This window comes from Centroberyx gerrardi, chromosome 3, assembly GCF_048128805.1.
Source record: "Centroberyx gerrardi isolate f3 chromosome 3, fCenGer3.hap1.cur.20231027, whole genome shotgun sequence".
Taxonomy (NCBI): domain Eukaryota; kingdom Metazoa; phylum Chordata; class Actinopteri; order Beryciformes; family Berycidae; genus Centroberyx; species Centroberyx gerrardi.
This window is the reverse complement of record NC_135999.1, coordinates 9,000,516-9,014,968: the sequence shown is the minus strand read 5'-3', so window position 1 is coordinate 9,014,968 and position 14,453 is coordinate 9,000,516. Positions and strand designations below refer to the sequence as shown.

Sequence of the window (14,453 nt, the reverse complement as noted above, 5' to 3'; positions counted from 1 at the left end):
TTGAAAAAATTGAGAGGGTGTGAGATCATACTGCGTGACGCATGTTATCTATTTGATGTTTGAGATACAACCGAAGCACTTTGACCCAGTTTTAATCGATCTGCTGGCTTTCGTCTGGCATATTCCTGGAAAGAATCTCAGTGAACTGGAATGATCAATGTGGGGTCCAAAGCCTCTGGGTGTGTGTACGCGCGGCGCATTTTTCAACGGAGCATAAACTCTGCTTCCCTTCAGGATGCCTGACTTCACACTTCGCTGTTGATGTGAAAAAGGAGCTCAGTGTACGAACACGAGCGAACCCATTCCAACCCGTCACGTTTACAAACATGTCTGCAAAAACACACATGAATGTAGCTTTACAAAAAAAAAAAAAGACTTTGCATACTCTCATAGGCGCTTTGCTTCAGCAGCTTAACGTGCAACAATAGACGGGACACCTACCTTTTGAAACTTGACAACATAATGAGGACCTGGGATCCGTAAAAGAGCATTCTGAACGCGAAAGGAGCTCATAATTGGCAGGGGTGTGTGTGCGTGTTTTGGGTTTGTGGACTTCTTGACTTACGGTGTGTGACAGTGAGGCTTTGGAGACGACAGTGACGACCGTGATGACCGTGATGACGGTGAGAGTGTGTGTGTGTGTGTGTGTGTGTGGAATGTGCTGTGGGGGCAGTAGGCCTCTTGTTTGTGAACATAATGCCATGTCCCCCTCCCCTGCCTTAGGGAAGGTGTGTGTGTACTGAATGTCGAGTGTGGGAGTGCTGAACTTACTGAGGATCAATTCTAAACCTTCGTCCTGTTGCCTAACCTGTGTCAATGTATGTGGCTTTGAACTTTGTGCCTTTGCGTGTTTATGTGAAGCGTTCGGCTACCACAAAGCTTTCTCTCCAGAGCCTCTCTGCTGTTTCGGTATCATATCCGCCGTGTGCTTTTATCCCACAGTACACAACACCATTAACCGGGCCATTCCCACCTAACAGTTAGCAAACAACAGTGAGCTGTCACTGTGTATGCTATTACCGCCTTCCCCACCCCATTTGTTAGAGAGTGAATAACATGACGGGAGGATGAAAGAGACAGGGTCAACGGAAAAGATTGAGGAGGAGGTTGAGTGCTAAAGAGGTGAGGTGAGTGGGTGTGTGTGTGTGTGTGTGGGCATTAGGTGGGTGGGGTGTAGAAACGTAGGGGTGTGTGTGTATGTAGTGGGTTTTTGGGTGGGAGGTGTTGTGAACACTGAGGGTGAGAGTGTTAAAGTGAGGTTTGAGATGGATCATTATGTACTTTGTAAAATCTAAAATATGTTGTTGAATTCAAATGTGTGTGCTATTGTGAGTGTGTGTTTATGTGAGAGAGAAAAAGAGACAGAGAAAATGAAAGAGAATGAGTGTCTGTGCATGTGTGTATACACTGTACACAGATATTTTAATTCCATTACATTTGTGTCTCCTTTCTGGATTTCAGAATTGCTCCAAATTGAAGTATCTAAAAAGTGTGTGTTTGTGGATATGAACATTTGTTTGTGTTTGTGTGTGTGTCTTACCCAGATCTATGAGGATGGCGTGTTGCTGCGATGTGAGCTGTTTCAGCAGCTCTTTGTATGGAGTGTGGTTGGCAGGGGGTCGGGAGGGGACCGTCTGCCTCAACAGGTACTGTTCTGACAGAAACTTCCAGATCTCGCCTCGATGCTGCCTCGGGACGCCTGACGGGGACGGGGCGAGGGAGGGGAAATCGGGGAGAGAAGGGGAGAAAAGGGAGCGGGTATAAATGTTGGCAAAGAGGTACAAAGGCAGTTAGAATATGTAACATGTTGTGAGCGATAGCTGTGTTGGTGCAGATTACAAGAAACGATTTTCAACATTCCAAACTTGTCACTGTATGTGCTTGTAACATGCAAATCACCACAATGCCTGATGGCAAGAATTTACAATGTAGGGAATCCCAACTGACTACTGCCTACTGTAAAGGCCAAACCTCTCCCTGAGGTTGATCTACCTTGAGGGTGAAGATACCTCACCTCAGCTCTTGTAATTAGTTTCTTTGAGCGAGTGATAGGCAGAAAGAGATTACCCGGTGATGATCGATTCCTATCGAGTGGTGAGGAGATATAATAGACTATTCTCTCCGAACAGAATTAGTATTACTAGGGTAGGTCAGATGATTGATAATTTTTACCCCTTGACATGAATTTTATCCCGTCTAGAACAAACACGTTAGTGATTTTTTTGGCTACCCCGGTAAAAATTCTGTCTGAAATTACCTACATTATTTTTTGTGGTAATTTTAATCCTATCTGAATCAACATCTGAGTTCAGGAGCATTTGGCATTAAAATGATATGTATGGAGCAACTTGAAGAGAGTTTTGCCTGTTTTGCAATTAATAATGCCATCTGGAGAGCGCTTTTCTATCATCAAGAGGAATTAAACTCCCTCAGCATGCAAAGATCAGAGTAGGGGGATATTTAGACACATCTGACCTTGTGTCACTAACAGAAACAGCCTCTCCAGAGCTGATTGGACCGAAAGGGCTATCTCTGGTCCCGCCTTAGTCCTGGCCTCCTATTCCATCCTCAGATGGGGTGGCCAGACTTGTCTCTCGCTGTCATCAACATGCGTGATAAGTTTCAACACTGCTGTTCACTGGCCGGTAGCCTTGCTGCGTCTGTGTGTGTGTGTGTGTGTGTGTGTGTTGTGGACTTTAGAACGCCTCTGTTACGTTCTGCACAGAGGCAGAGAGCAGAGTAGATAACCTTCCTGTCTGCTTCTGCAGAACGGACAGAACAGAAGGGCCTGAGCTCAGAGTGAGAATGACAGACAGACACTGGGGGCAAAGTGGCTGAGTGGAATTTCACTGAGATTACGGTGACAGACACACTGGATTAAAAAAAAAAACAGTTTCAAGGGAATTTATAGTGTTTCAGTGATGTGGTTGTGGTTAATAACTGCTGATTTTGAAAAAAACAAAAAAACTTTTGATTGCAAAATGACAAACTCCAAGAGGGACTGATATATAAGCGGGTACCTTGTGCAACAGCAGCGTGTATGGTCTCTGTGTCAAACTTGACCTTTGCCCTCCCAGGAGTTCCAAGCATCTTCTCCCAGACCAGAGTGACCTCCTTCAGACACGGAGTGATTTCCTCATAGTCCAGCTTCAGGCGCTTGTTCTGCAGATCGCTCTCTGAGGCTACACACACACACACACACACACACACACACACACACACACACACACACACACACACACACACACACGTCAACAGAAATAGAGGAAAAAACAAATGAACACAGCCTACAAACTAAAAACATACACACAAACTGAGAAGTCTGTTGCAACGTGTTGACACCAGTGATCAAAGGAGAAGGTGAGGGAACACCCAGTGCCCCTCATCTCTTCTTCTCTTTTGACAACTCCCTTCCTGCTCCCCTCCCCCAGTCTCTAAACCCACAGCCTCTCTCTTCCTTCTTCTACCTACACACAACCAACCTCTCCTCTCATTCAATTCCACCCCATTCGTCTCTTCCATCAACCACACTCCATTCCATTCTCCTTCCTCCCCTCTTTTCAAAAGTTTCTTTTCCTCTCCCTCCTTCCCTCGCTCCCTTGTGGACTTCTCCACCCTTTCCGCTCATGTGTGGTGTCCACCCAGTGACCAGCTGGAACTTGGCAGGACCGGGGAGAATGACATCATCACTAAGGGACAGGAGCGGCAGTAGGCCACTTCAATTTCCAAACCATGCTGATGCCTTACATGAAATGGAGCGGAAATTAGGTACATAGCAAAATCAGAAAATTTTGAGGCAATATTGCCTTTGGGAGGGATAGGGATTGTGAGCTGGGGCAATGTTAACAGCACCACAGCTTTGAGGAACAAAAGTGTAATTAAAAATACTGGTCGCTGTTTGATTGTTGAGGCCGTGATATATCATCGGCGGTTTTCTTTTCCAAAGAAAGATAAAGTAGTGGGAGTGACGTGGGGAGGGCAGCCTGCATAATGAAGGAGCTGGGAGGGAGCAGATTGTTGACACCCAGGGTAAGAATAGATCCTGTTGGAGAGGCCGTGGCTATGCTCTCTGTCTTATCAGCTGTCAGGCACAGGGAGAGTCCCGGGGAGGGACCCACTCACTGGCTACACCCCAGCGAGCACTCAATCACTCCACTGCCTCCCTCTCGCCTCACTCTCTCCCTCCATTTCTCTCCCTTTCTGTCTCCGCAGCACTCCGCCCCTGATAACACAGCAGGATAGGATACTCCACCCTGGAGTTGACAAAGATATACACACGCACACATTGATGGACACGCACACACACACACACACACACACACGTACACACACACACACACACACACACTCACAGTTGACCCATAAACCAGGCAGCAGACACAGAGATAAACAGATAGGATAGAGGACAGGGAGTTGAGCTCCACCCAGACAAATAACGGAAAGAAAGGTGGACCGCACCCTGTGGGAGGAATAAAACACAATAAAACTATAGACGCCCAATGGAAGCCAAAACACGCTGGGGATGTATGTGTGTGTGAGTGTGTATATAGTATGTGTACGGTGAGCGCGCGTCCCTGTGCATGCGCAAGGTGAATAGAGTGAGGTTGCTGCCCAGACTTGATTTTCTTACGTCAATATTGACCCACATTCTCTCCATCCACACCCTGCTGTATAGGCAGTCGTTGCTATGCGGGTGCATGTGTGTGTTTCTAGAAGCACACAGAGATGGATGAAGTGCTGTGTGTGTGTGTGTATGTGTGAATTAATGGTATGTATGCAGAGCAGGTAGGGGTGTGGTGCATAGTTAGGTGTGTATATAGATATAGATGCCAACTGGGTCAGGAGAGAGGCGGAACCCTAGGGAGGGATTTTTTTTGTGTGCCCGCTATGGATGAAGGCCCATAAACAAACATACACACACACGCGATAATTACCTCAATTTTTGTTATATAACCCGTTAATTTGTGGTTGCCCTAAATATTCAAACAAAAGCCGAAAAACCCAAACAAAACAAACAAACAAAAAGCAGGTGTGAAGGTGTGTACTCCATGACCTAACCTACGTGTGTGTGCGCGTCTTTTTCAAAGCGGGGCAGGTCGCTCAAAGATGGATCAAAGATAGGCTTGTCTGTCATGACATTTAGCTTCCAGAGAAACCAGCTCATCCTGCCATCCGACAGCGTTGTGTGCCTCTTGATAATACTTTCCCTCAGCCCTGTGGGGACAGATGCGGAACGCTAACATTTAGGATGATGTCAGTGCTGTCATTAATGAAACAATGTTGGCTGCTATTCTAGTTGAAATGCAGACAACTCACAAATACAACAAGCTGGTGACTACTATACTGTGCTTTCCCATACAAATTGCAGAAGACACTAGTAAATTTGAGGTAAATTTGCACAAAAAATTCTGACACCCTTCTTCTGCCCCGTATGCATAATGTATACAGTATACAGAACGCATTAATGTGCATGTAGAATGTGGGTTTGCGCTACAGTGCCCCCCCACCCCCGTACTCGGCATCCAGCCACCTTACCCTGCAGTTTCTGGTTCTCCCTCTCCATCCTCAGCAGCAGGATCTGCTGCAGGATGGCCTTCCTCCACAGCTCCCTCAGCTCCTCCTTGCCCTTCCTCTTCCTCTCCTCAGGCAGCACCCCCAGGGACGAGTCCCCGCCTCCTCCCCCTGCACCTCCGACTGGGCCGCCGCACACACGACCCGCCTCCAAACAGGAATCCCCCCGCTCTGAAAGACAGATCAGAGTAGATTGCATTACATTAGATTAGATGAAACTTTAATGAACCCCATGGGGAAACTGGTTCACTGCAGCAGCAAATAACAGGATACAGCAAAGAAAAAATAGAATACACATGTAAATAAGAATAGAGCAATTGGGAGGGGCATTAAACACAATGCAATTGACAAATACAACACTATAACATATTAAAGGTCCAGTGCAATGAGAATTGCATTTCTCAATTTCATTGTATAATTTAACCAAGGACCCGGTTAATGTAAAGTTACCCAAATTATTATAACTGACAGCACTGTGGAAATTTGACTAACGCCTTTGAAAAACTCTCCTCCGGCTTCCAACAGAATCAAACAGATTTAGAATTACAATATACTTCCTGGTGTAAATGATACACCTACACCCAGGTCTTAATGAATGCTCTGATTGGTCGACACTATGCACCATCTTCTTTTTTCTCTTAATAAAAGCCTAACTAGGGACAGGAGTTGGAAACTAGCAATAGCTATAATCTCTGTATGCAGAACATCAGTTGCATCAACTTGTTTGTAACCAGTTGAAGTGGCACTATGTTAATTTGCATTGTCCCTATCAAATAAACTATATAAATAAAAAAATAAAAAATAATTAATCAGGTGTCCCATAGTCTGTCAGACGATAGCCAGCCAGCTACTTGCCAAACTAGCCAAAATCTCTGTGCCTCCATTCTTGCTGGGTGCTGACGTTCCAAAACTGGATATTTGTTCCCCCAAAAATTTCTAAAACGTGTTTTTTCTTTGTCATTATGAAGTATTACGTGTAGATTGATGTAAAAAAAAAATAAAAATAAAAAAAAAAAATCGAATCTGTTTTCAATTAAGTCTATAACACAACAAAGTGTGGAAAAAATGAAGGGGTCTGAATACTTTCTGAAGCCACTGTATAACAAAAGAGAAAATATGAGACTATTAATATATATTAAAAATTACAGCATATAAACATGATGTACAAAACTGTTGTTAGCATCATTAGTAAGATGTGAGAAAGAGAGGGGATAACGGCAGGGGGGATTCAATCAATCCAATGTGATAGATAGTCTTCCAGTCTTCCCTCAGCATGTTGTGCTCTCTTTACTTTATTCACCTCTAAGAGCTGAATGAAGAAGCTGTGAAAGAAATGAGGCTGAAACTGTGAGAAGTGGCAACATGTGGAATCCAACATGAGCTGAGCGGGTTCAGATCACTGGACCGGACAGGAAAATGTTTACTGGGTTAAAACTCAAACAGGACCGCCTGACCTCGTTTCTCTGTCAATCTCCTGGGCACACACGCAAAATAAAAATAAAAATGCTAAACATAGATACATTTGACAAAGTCGGGTGCAACACACACACACACACACACACACACACACACACACACACACACACACACACACACACACACACAGAGTATAAATGTGTTTGTGTGACTCCACCCCAAACTACAGGGTGGATCCCAAACCTCAAAATACCGTTTTGTTTAGAGGAGGGACATAACAACTGTCCAGATAGCACTCTCTTCTCTCAGGAACATCAAGATTCAGGTTGATCACACACACACACACACACACACGCACACACACACACACACACACACACGGGCGCATTCACGCATATACCTTAGCTTGTAGGTATGTCAATTTGATACTTATCTTGCCAAGGAATCTTCTCAGGAAAATTAGACAGAAATATGCAAGATAACTTAGCCTTTGGATCCTGTAACAGATACATACACGCGCACACACACACACACAGACACACACACACACACACGATGACAATAGTGTTCTTTGTGCCAGCTGAAGTTAAAATGTGTGTATGCCTTTGTGTCTGTGTCAGAGAGACTTTTCAAGGCATGTTGAAACCAGCAGAGTCACTATACAAACATGTGGCTCTTAAGGTATCAGAGAACTGCAGACAAACACAGACACATACGGACACACACACACACACACACACACACAGATGCTCATCTTTCTGAGGAAAGAGATGTATTTGTTAGACAAACACAGACTGCTACACTGCTTAAACAGAACACTGCGAACACGAAGAGTGATCTCTTAGGTGTGAAACATACACACACACACCCGCACACCCTTGCACAAAGTGGCACCATCCACTCCCTGAGCAAACACTCCAACTTGGCCAGCACCAACGCCCAGTGCACACACTCAGGCACACACACACACACACACACACACACACACACCAAACACTCTGCATACAAACTGGGTCAACAAGGCTGGCGCTTTCCTGTGGCGCTGTCTGTGTGGGGACTGTCAACATGACCTTGAGAGAAAACAACTGGCACACACATACACACACTCAACACACCCATGACCTCATGTATGCAAGCACACACACACAAATACACACCCAGTAACCCGACCCAACATAGCGCTGCCATCACCCAATACAAAGCCCATCACATAGACTTGCAAAAAGCACTGTAGATTTCCGACCTTCATGACAGTTGACTGTCAAAATAAACTTCAGGTGCAGATTTTATTAGTGACAAGTGCTTACCCTTTTCCTTCGAAAAGGAAACTCAATGCAATATGACAGGCCTAAACCTAGCTAATCCCTACTAAATGGCACTTACAGGTGTAAGGTGGGTAGAGAGTTCACGTCAGTGTCACATTCCGCTGTGCTTTTTTTTTTTAAATGCATGAAGACAAAATTCACCCTCAAGCAGAATCCACACATGTAATTCCAATGACCTTGGACAGTTCACTTGACATTTGTGAGCACGGTCTTGCAAAGCTTGAAACCAACCAAAATGTGTGATGTGAGTCATTAAATGTGCGGAGTTTCTACATCCATATATAGAAAGTGTGCCCATATATTCATACAGTAGAATCACTGGCTTCTGTTACAGTGTCCACAAAGTATCTCCCATACATTGTCAATGGAGCAGCTACAGCGTTGGCCTTTTGATGTCACACATTACAGGTTAGGGTGTTGCCTCTCAGATCTCTAGCTTTGGCAAAGACTTGTACATGAGATGCCTGATGACAAGCTGGCCCACAAATGCTCATTTACAGAAAAGGGTGCTTCAGTTAGACTGGTTAGAACAAACCTTGCCACTACTTAGGCTGTGATATCGACTTCATCAAAATAGCTTCCCCAGCTCTTTCAGCCAAGGTGACACAATGTCTGATGGGCCGGTTTCACAGGTGTGGATTAAGTCTCGTCTTTCTCAAAGTAAATTTCCATTTGAAGGAAGTTTTTTGACAGATTTTTTTCAAGATGGGGTTTAATCTATGATGGTGAAATGAGCTGTATGCTGTATGCTGTGTCACAGCCTGCATGACTCTGACAAGACGACAACTACTGCATGGAAGATACAAACACCGATAAGATAAGGTCTATTATAGAATAGGACTGTGACTATGAACACATGAAGACATGGTGTCCTGGCATAACCTTGCCTAGGCTCAAGGTGCTACGTGTGTACATGTTTCCATGTGTGTGTACTTTAAATTTCCCTCGAAGAGGTTTGTTTTAGTTACAGACGGAGCGTGTCCAACCCCTCTCAATCCATCCATCTCTCCTGTCAACACTTGTTCTGCCATACAAACACACACGCACACACACACACACACACACACACACACACACACACACACACATGTAATTATCAAAAACGGAGGATCTGAAGACATGCAAGCACAAGCATGATTCCTTCCAACCACGGTGCACAAACACACACAAAATTGCAGGTCATAGGAGACACGTATTGAGATAAGACTGTTGACTGATTTAAAAAAAAAAATTGAGGTGAGAAGTAGTATTTCACTCTAGAAGATAATTTTTCACTTTTATTCCACACACCTCTTCAACAGTTCAGCAGCAGTCAATCTCCGTCCAGACTGAGCTACTTTGATTATCTCTAGTAAGCACCGGCATTCAGGCTGTTTTCCTAAAACACAACCCAATTCATGTCAATCCTTATTGTCCCAAATAGAACATTTGGTTTGCATACAGGCTTAACAATAAAACACACAATAGAAACATAATAAAACACGCAAACATAACAAAAACACAACAACAACCCACAACAAACCACCATATGTCATTCAGACAAAAATCAATTGACAAGACAAGACAGTTACAATAACTCGACAGAGTGCAATTGAAGGTTGCTCAACATTTCATGTGCAAATCAATCAATCAATCAATCAATCAATCTGATAACAGTGGGGATAAATGAGCCCCTGGTTCTTTTAGTCTTGAGTTTAGAAGCAGCATCAGCTCAAACTGCCCTCTAAGGGGAGACCAGCACAATCCAGAATGGCACTGGCCTTCCTCACCGCATGCCTTAAAGATTTAAATTACTTGTTCCCCAGCACAGCACTGCAAAGTGCCAACAAACAAAATGTATTTTTGACGAGATGCTCTAGAACACAGTAGAAAAATATTACCTGGGTCTACTTTATCATGTTAGTGTGTGTTTTCAGCAGGATGTCTAGACTGTGATTTCAAAATGGAAAGTAAATGAATGGTGGGGACGTCTCCAGAGCAGCCAATATTGGTGGGTGGCACTTGGCAGTCCCATAGAAGTCTGTGCACTTGAAACCTAAAATGCTCTGCTAGACATAAACATCAATGTCAGTGAGTCTGGGGGAGAAAGAGATAGCAGGTAGCAAGAAAAACAGACAGGAAGCGGCTGATAATAGCTACTTCACGTTCAAGAAGGAGAGAAAGAGCAATGATTTATTGATCTCATCTCTCTCCCTCTACTCTACATACACAAGACATGTAGAAATCAAGAGTGCACAGTAAACTACAATATGCCTACTGTGTATACTGTACCATCACATGAAATGGAAGAGTGACACACAGTGGACCGGCTTTGTCACTACACCACTGTGCCGATGCCGTTAACTGTTGCCACACTCAGGGACTTACTATGCCCCAGGACAGGTGACAAAGGAAATGTGAGGTGCCTTGCTCATGCTTTTTCATTCCGGTAGGATATGAAGCGTGTGTGTGTGTGTGTGTGTGTGCGTGCAAACGTGTGTTTACACACGCGACTTGACATGGAACTTCCTTTTTCCCTGGAAGAAGACGTGTTTGAGTTTACAAGTGTAAATCCAATCCAAACATCTCACCTGCCAAAACACACACACACTGAAGGAGTGCAGCAGACGGCAATTAAAATAAAAAAATAACAAATACAAAAGAAAGGGAGATAGGAACAAAAGAAAAAATTAGATGGTTTTGTGAAAGGTGGTGGGTTGAAGAACATGGAGCAGAAGCTGGTTACATGACAATCCCACTGAAGAGGAATACATGAAAAGTGAAATATTTAAATGGATTTATCATCTCAGTGGGCTTGCAGGGTGAAGGATGGACTCCAAAAGATACATCTAGTTTTACTATGAAAGACTGAGAAACTGGACCGTCCTAGTTTGATTAAAGCTGCGATTGTCAATTTCAGAATGGCACCACTGTTGAAAACCTGTCGCCACATTTTTGGCTTTGTTTATGCAGTGATGTAAATAGGTTTTCAATGTAGTGAGTCCCCGGGACCCACAGGTGGTAATTTGAGTGGGTGCCAGGAAAATTGAGTGGGTCCCCAATAAAATTTGTGTTTTTTGACAAATTGTAGTGTTAAACTCGTGTTTGATGTTATATGGTTATAATTATGGTTATATTCATGTATGTTGAAAATGTATCTGAAAATTAAACAAATAAAATCCCAAATCTGAAAACTTTATTTACAAAACATTATACAAATGTCAAATGTTGTTTTTTACTGAGACTGAGTTACAGCAACAGGTTGAGTAGGTTACTACCAACTACTCCCAGTCTACCCTCCCAATACTGACGTCGTCTCGCTCTGTCATGCTATCCAGGAGTAACGTTAGCCTACTTCCCTAAAGCTAACAAGCACAAAGCTAATGTAAGCTAAGACACGACCAAGCGCGCTACAGTCTCGGGTCCCGTCGGCAGTGTTGTGCAAGTTCACACTTCACAAGAGCTAGCTCAAAGTTCAGTTCACACAGATTAAAATGAACTAGTTCACGTTCATAGTTCACAATTTTGAATTTTGAACTAAGTTCACAGTCCCAAAAAATGAACTAGTTCACGTTCATTTCTTCTGTTTTTTTTAAATGAGCTGCTCCAAGCTAGGGCTGAACGATTTTGAAAAAATATCTAATTGCGATTATTTTGACTGATATTGCAATTGCGATATGATTTGCGATATTAGAGGGAATGATCATTTTTACATCATTATTCTCATTTTCATTGAAAAACGTATTAAAATAAAAAATTTTGCGGGGATCTGTACCAAACAAAGATGTTTTCTTAAGTCTATAGAATATGATATGTAGGCCAGGACATCTCTGCAGCACGACAATATTTAATTTAAAATGGTATTTTGACACACATTTCACCTTTAACAAATATTGCGCCTCCTACAATTTGAAAATTGCAGTAGGCCATATTGCGATTTCGATAAAATTTTGATTCATTGTTCAGCCCTACTCCAAGCTATTCTTTTTCAATAGAACCTCCTCCTACCCATCCATCCCCAGGCCCCAATCATTACCACTGCCCACTTCCCAAACTGAATGAATTACTGTATACAACTATAGAATCACAGACAGAGATTACTTTTAAAAGCCAAGAAAAACCAATGTGAGTATATGTTTTACCACTTAAACAATGTGTCATATTATGCAGAAAGTGAAAAAAAAGAGGTGCAGTAAAGGTATACTGTAGATGCAATGGAAATTTTATTTAGCCTGCATGAACCAAATTATGCAGCAGTTCAAAAACATAAAATAGATTCATATGCTTCCAAGCGAGCTGACAGGCTCCACCACTGGCTTCATTACAGTCGCTAGCTGAAAGATGTGCTATGATTTCAGTTCTGCAGAGCACACAATTTAGAGTATTTAGAGTACTTCAGCAGTACCGGTAGCTGCGTCTGAATTGCCAGTTGCACTAGCCATGCCAGGTGCCGTAAATCCTCGGGTGCCGTAAAACACAGTGCGTGAGCGTCGTTAACTCTCGCGGGAGTTAACGACGCTCACGTTCACGTTCATTAGTTGCAAACGGATACGTTCAATTCACCGTTCACCAAAAACATGAGCACGTTCATGCACAACACTGCCCGTCGGGTTCGGGTCGGGTTGCAGAACTCTAATGTGTAGTAAATGAAACGACTAGTTAGTGAAATCAAAGTCCTATGTTGCAAACAGAATGGGCATTTTTATCTTGTGGCCATCCACAATGATATGAATCGATTTGAAGAAACATAGTGGCTGACGCACAGACATGTCAATCATGGCTTTTTCCCCCGAATAATAACGAGCAACTTCGGGTAGAAGAACTATCTGTTTCCATCGCATTAGCCTATCTGTGCTTTCCCGAATAACGTATTCGGATTCGGGTACATCCCTACCTGCAATAGTTTGTTGGCCAGCAATATGTTTGATCTTTTTCTTTGGTGGCATTTTAAAATGTTTTCCTTTCACTCATTGAGACTGAACAAAACGGGAGATATGCGCGAGATATATGCGCAGACGGTGAGAAAATCGCGGCCGGTGGATTTTTTTTTTCAACATGGCGCGGCCCTGGCCTGGTAAGACCATCCTGATCACGTGACCTCACATTCTGTTTCGCTCCACGGATCAGTCTGGACTTCCAGGCGCCCACATCGATTTCTTGAAATTACAATGTAACCGGGCCAATCAGGGACTGCGTCATGGTTGATGACGTGAAATACAGGCCGCCGCTGGCAAAACAGTAATGGCGTCTCCCGAAGCAACGAGCGTTAACGCTTGTAGAGTAAACACAGCCATAAGTGCAGTTATTGCAGAAATAGACTCAATAACAACAATTAAACAAGAACAAGAGTATGCACTAGTGGAGTTTCTCGGCGGAAAAGACGTTTTTGCCGTTCTTCCGACTGGATTTGAATTTGGATTTGCTGATTGGCTGAAGGAGTTTGTCTGTCAAGGCAAGTACTCCCGCCCACTGAAATCGATGTGGGCGGCTGAAAGTCCAGACTGATCCGTGGAGCAAAACAGAATGTGAGGTCACGTGATCAGGATGGTCTTACCAGGCTAGCGCGTCCCCTGGACGGTAAAGCATCATCGGGTCATCATCGACATGAGTGAATACAGCATCCACGTGAGTTTATTTACCAATTACCAAGTTTGTAGCCTTGTTGAAATGAAATCTGTGCGGCGAAAGTAGGATTGGATGCAGGCCCAGCAAGGGCATTAAGTCTCTCCCGCGATGATTGAGACTATTTTCTAGGAAAAAATAGGGTGCGTCCCCTGGACGCGTCGATAGTGAGTTTACTGCGTCCTTTCGGATTTTAACGCGTCAGAGACGCAGGACGCGCACCTATTTACATCACTGCATTGGATAAAAAAAAAAAACTTGCTCGCATTCCATTGGTAAATGTAAAATATTGCTTTGCTTCGCTGAATATGATTGGATAAAACGCATCAAAAACAAAAACCCACGTGGAGTGAGTTTTTTTTTTTTTTTTGTCGAAAATAGTTTGTGAATCTAAAACGTCCATATGCTGAAAATCCGGCACCTGCCTGGAGGTCTTTAAGCCCTGTGTCAGCTACCTGTTTTGCCAGTATAGCTGTTGCTGATTTGTCATGGGCATCGAGTGTGTGTTTATGGTGTGTTTATGGTGAGTGTTGGTGCTTT

At 43.5% G+C, this 14,453-nt stretch overlaps 1 protein-coding gene across 2 annotated transcripts in view; it reads right to left on the bottom strand.

The window, feature by feature from the left end:
* The window catches only part of tbc1d1 (TBC1 (tre-2/USP6, BUB2, cdc16) domain family, member 1), a 46,555-nt gene that overhangs the window by 5,665 nt on the left and 26,437 nt on the right, over positions 1–14,453 (bottom strand). For both annotated transcript variants that reach the window (XM_071923214.2, XM_071923216.2), the window contains 3 exons: positions 5,536–5,742; positions 3,021–3,182; positions 1,541–1,699 (listed from right to left, as the gene is read on the bottom strand). In XM_071923214.2, the coding sequence (XP_071779315.2) occupies positions 1,541–1,699; positions 3,021–3,182; positions 5,536–5,742 (528 nt within the window). The remainder of the gene's footprint in view (positions 1–1,540; positions 1,700–3,020; positions 3,183–5,535; positions 5,743–14,453) is intronic.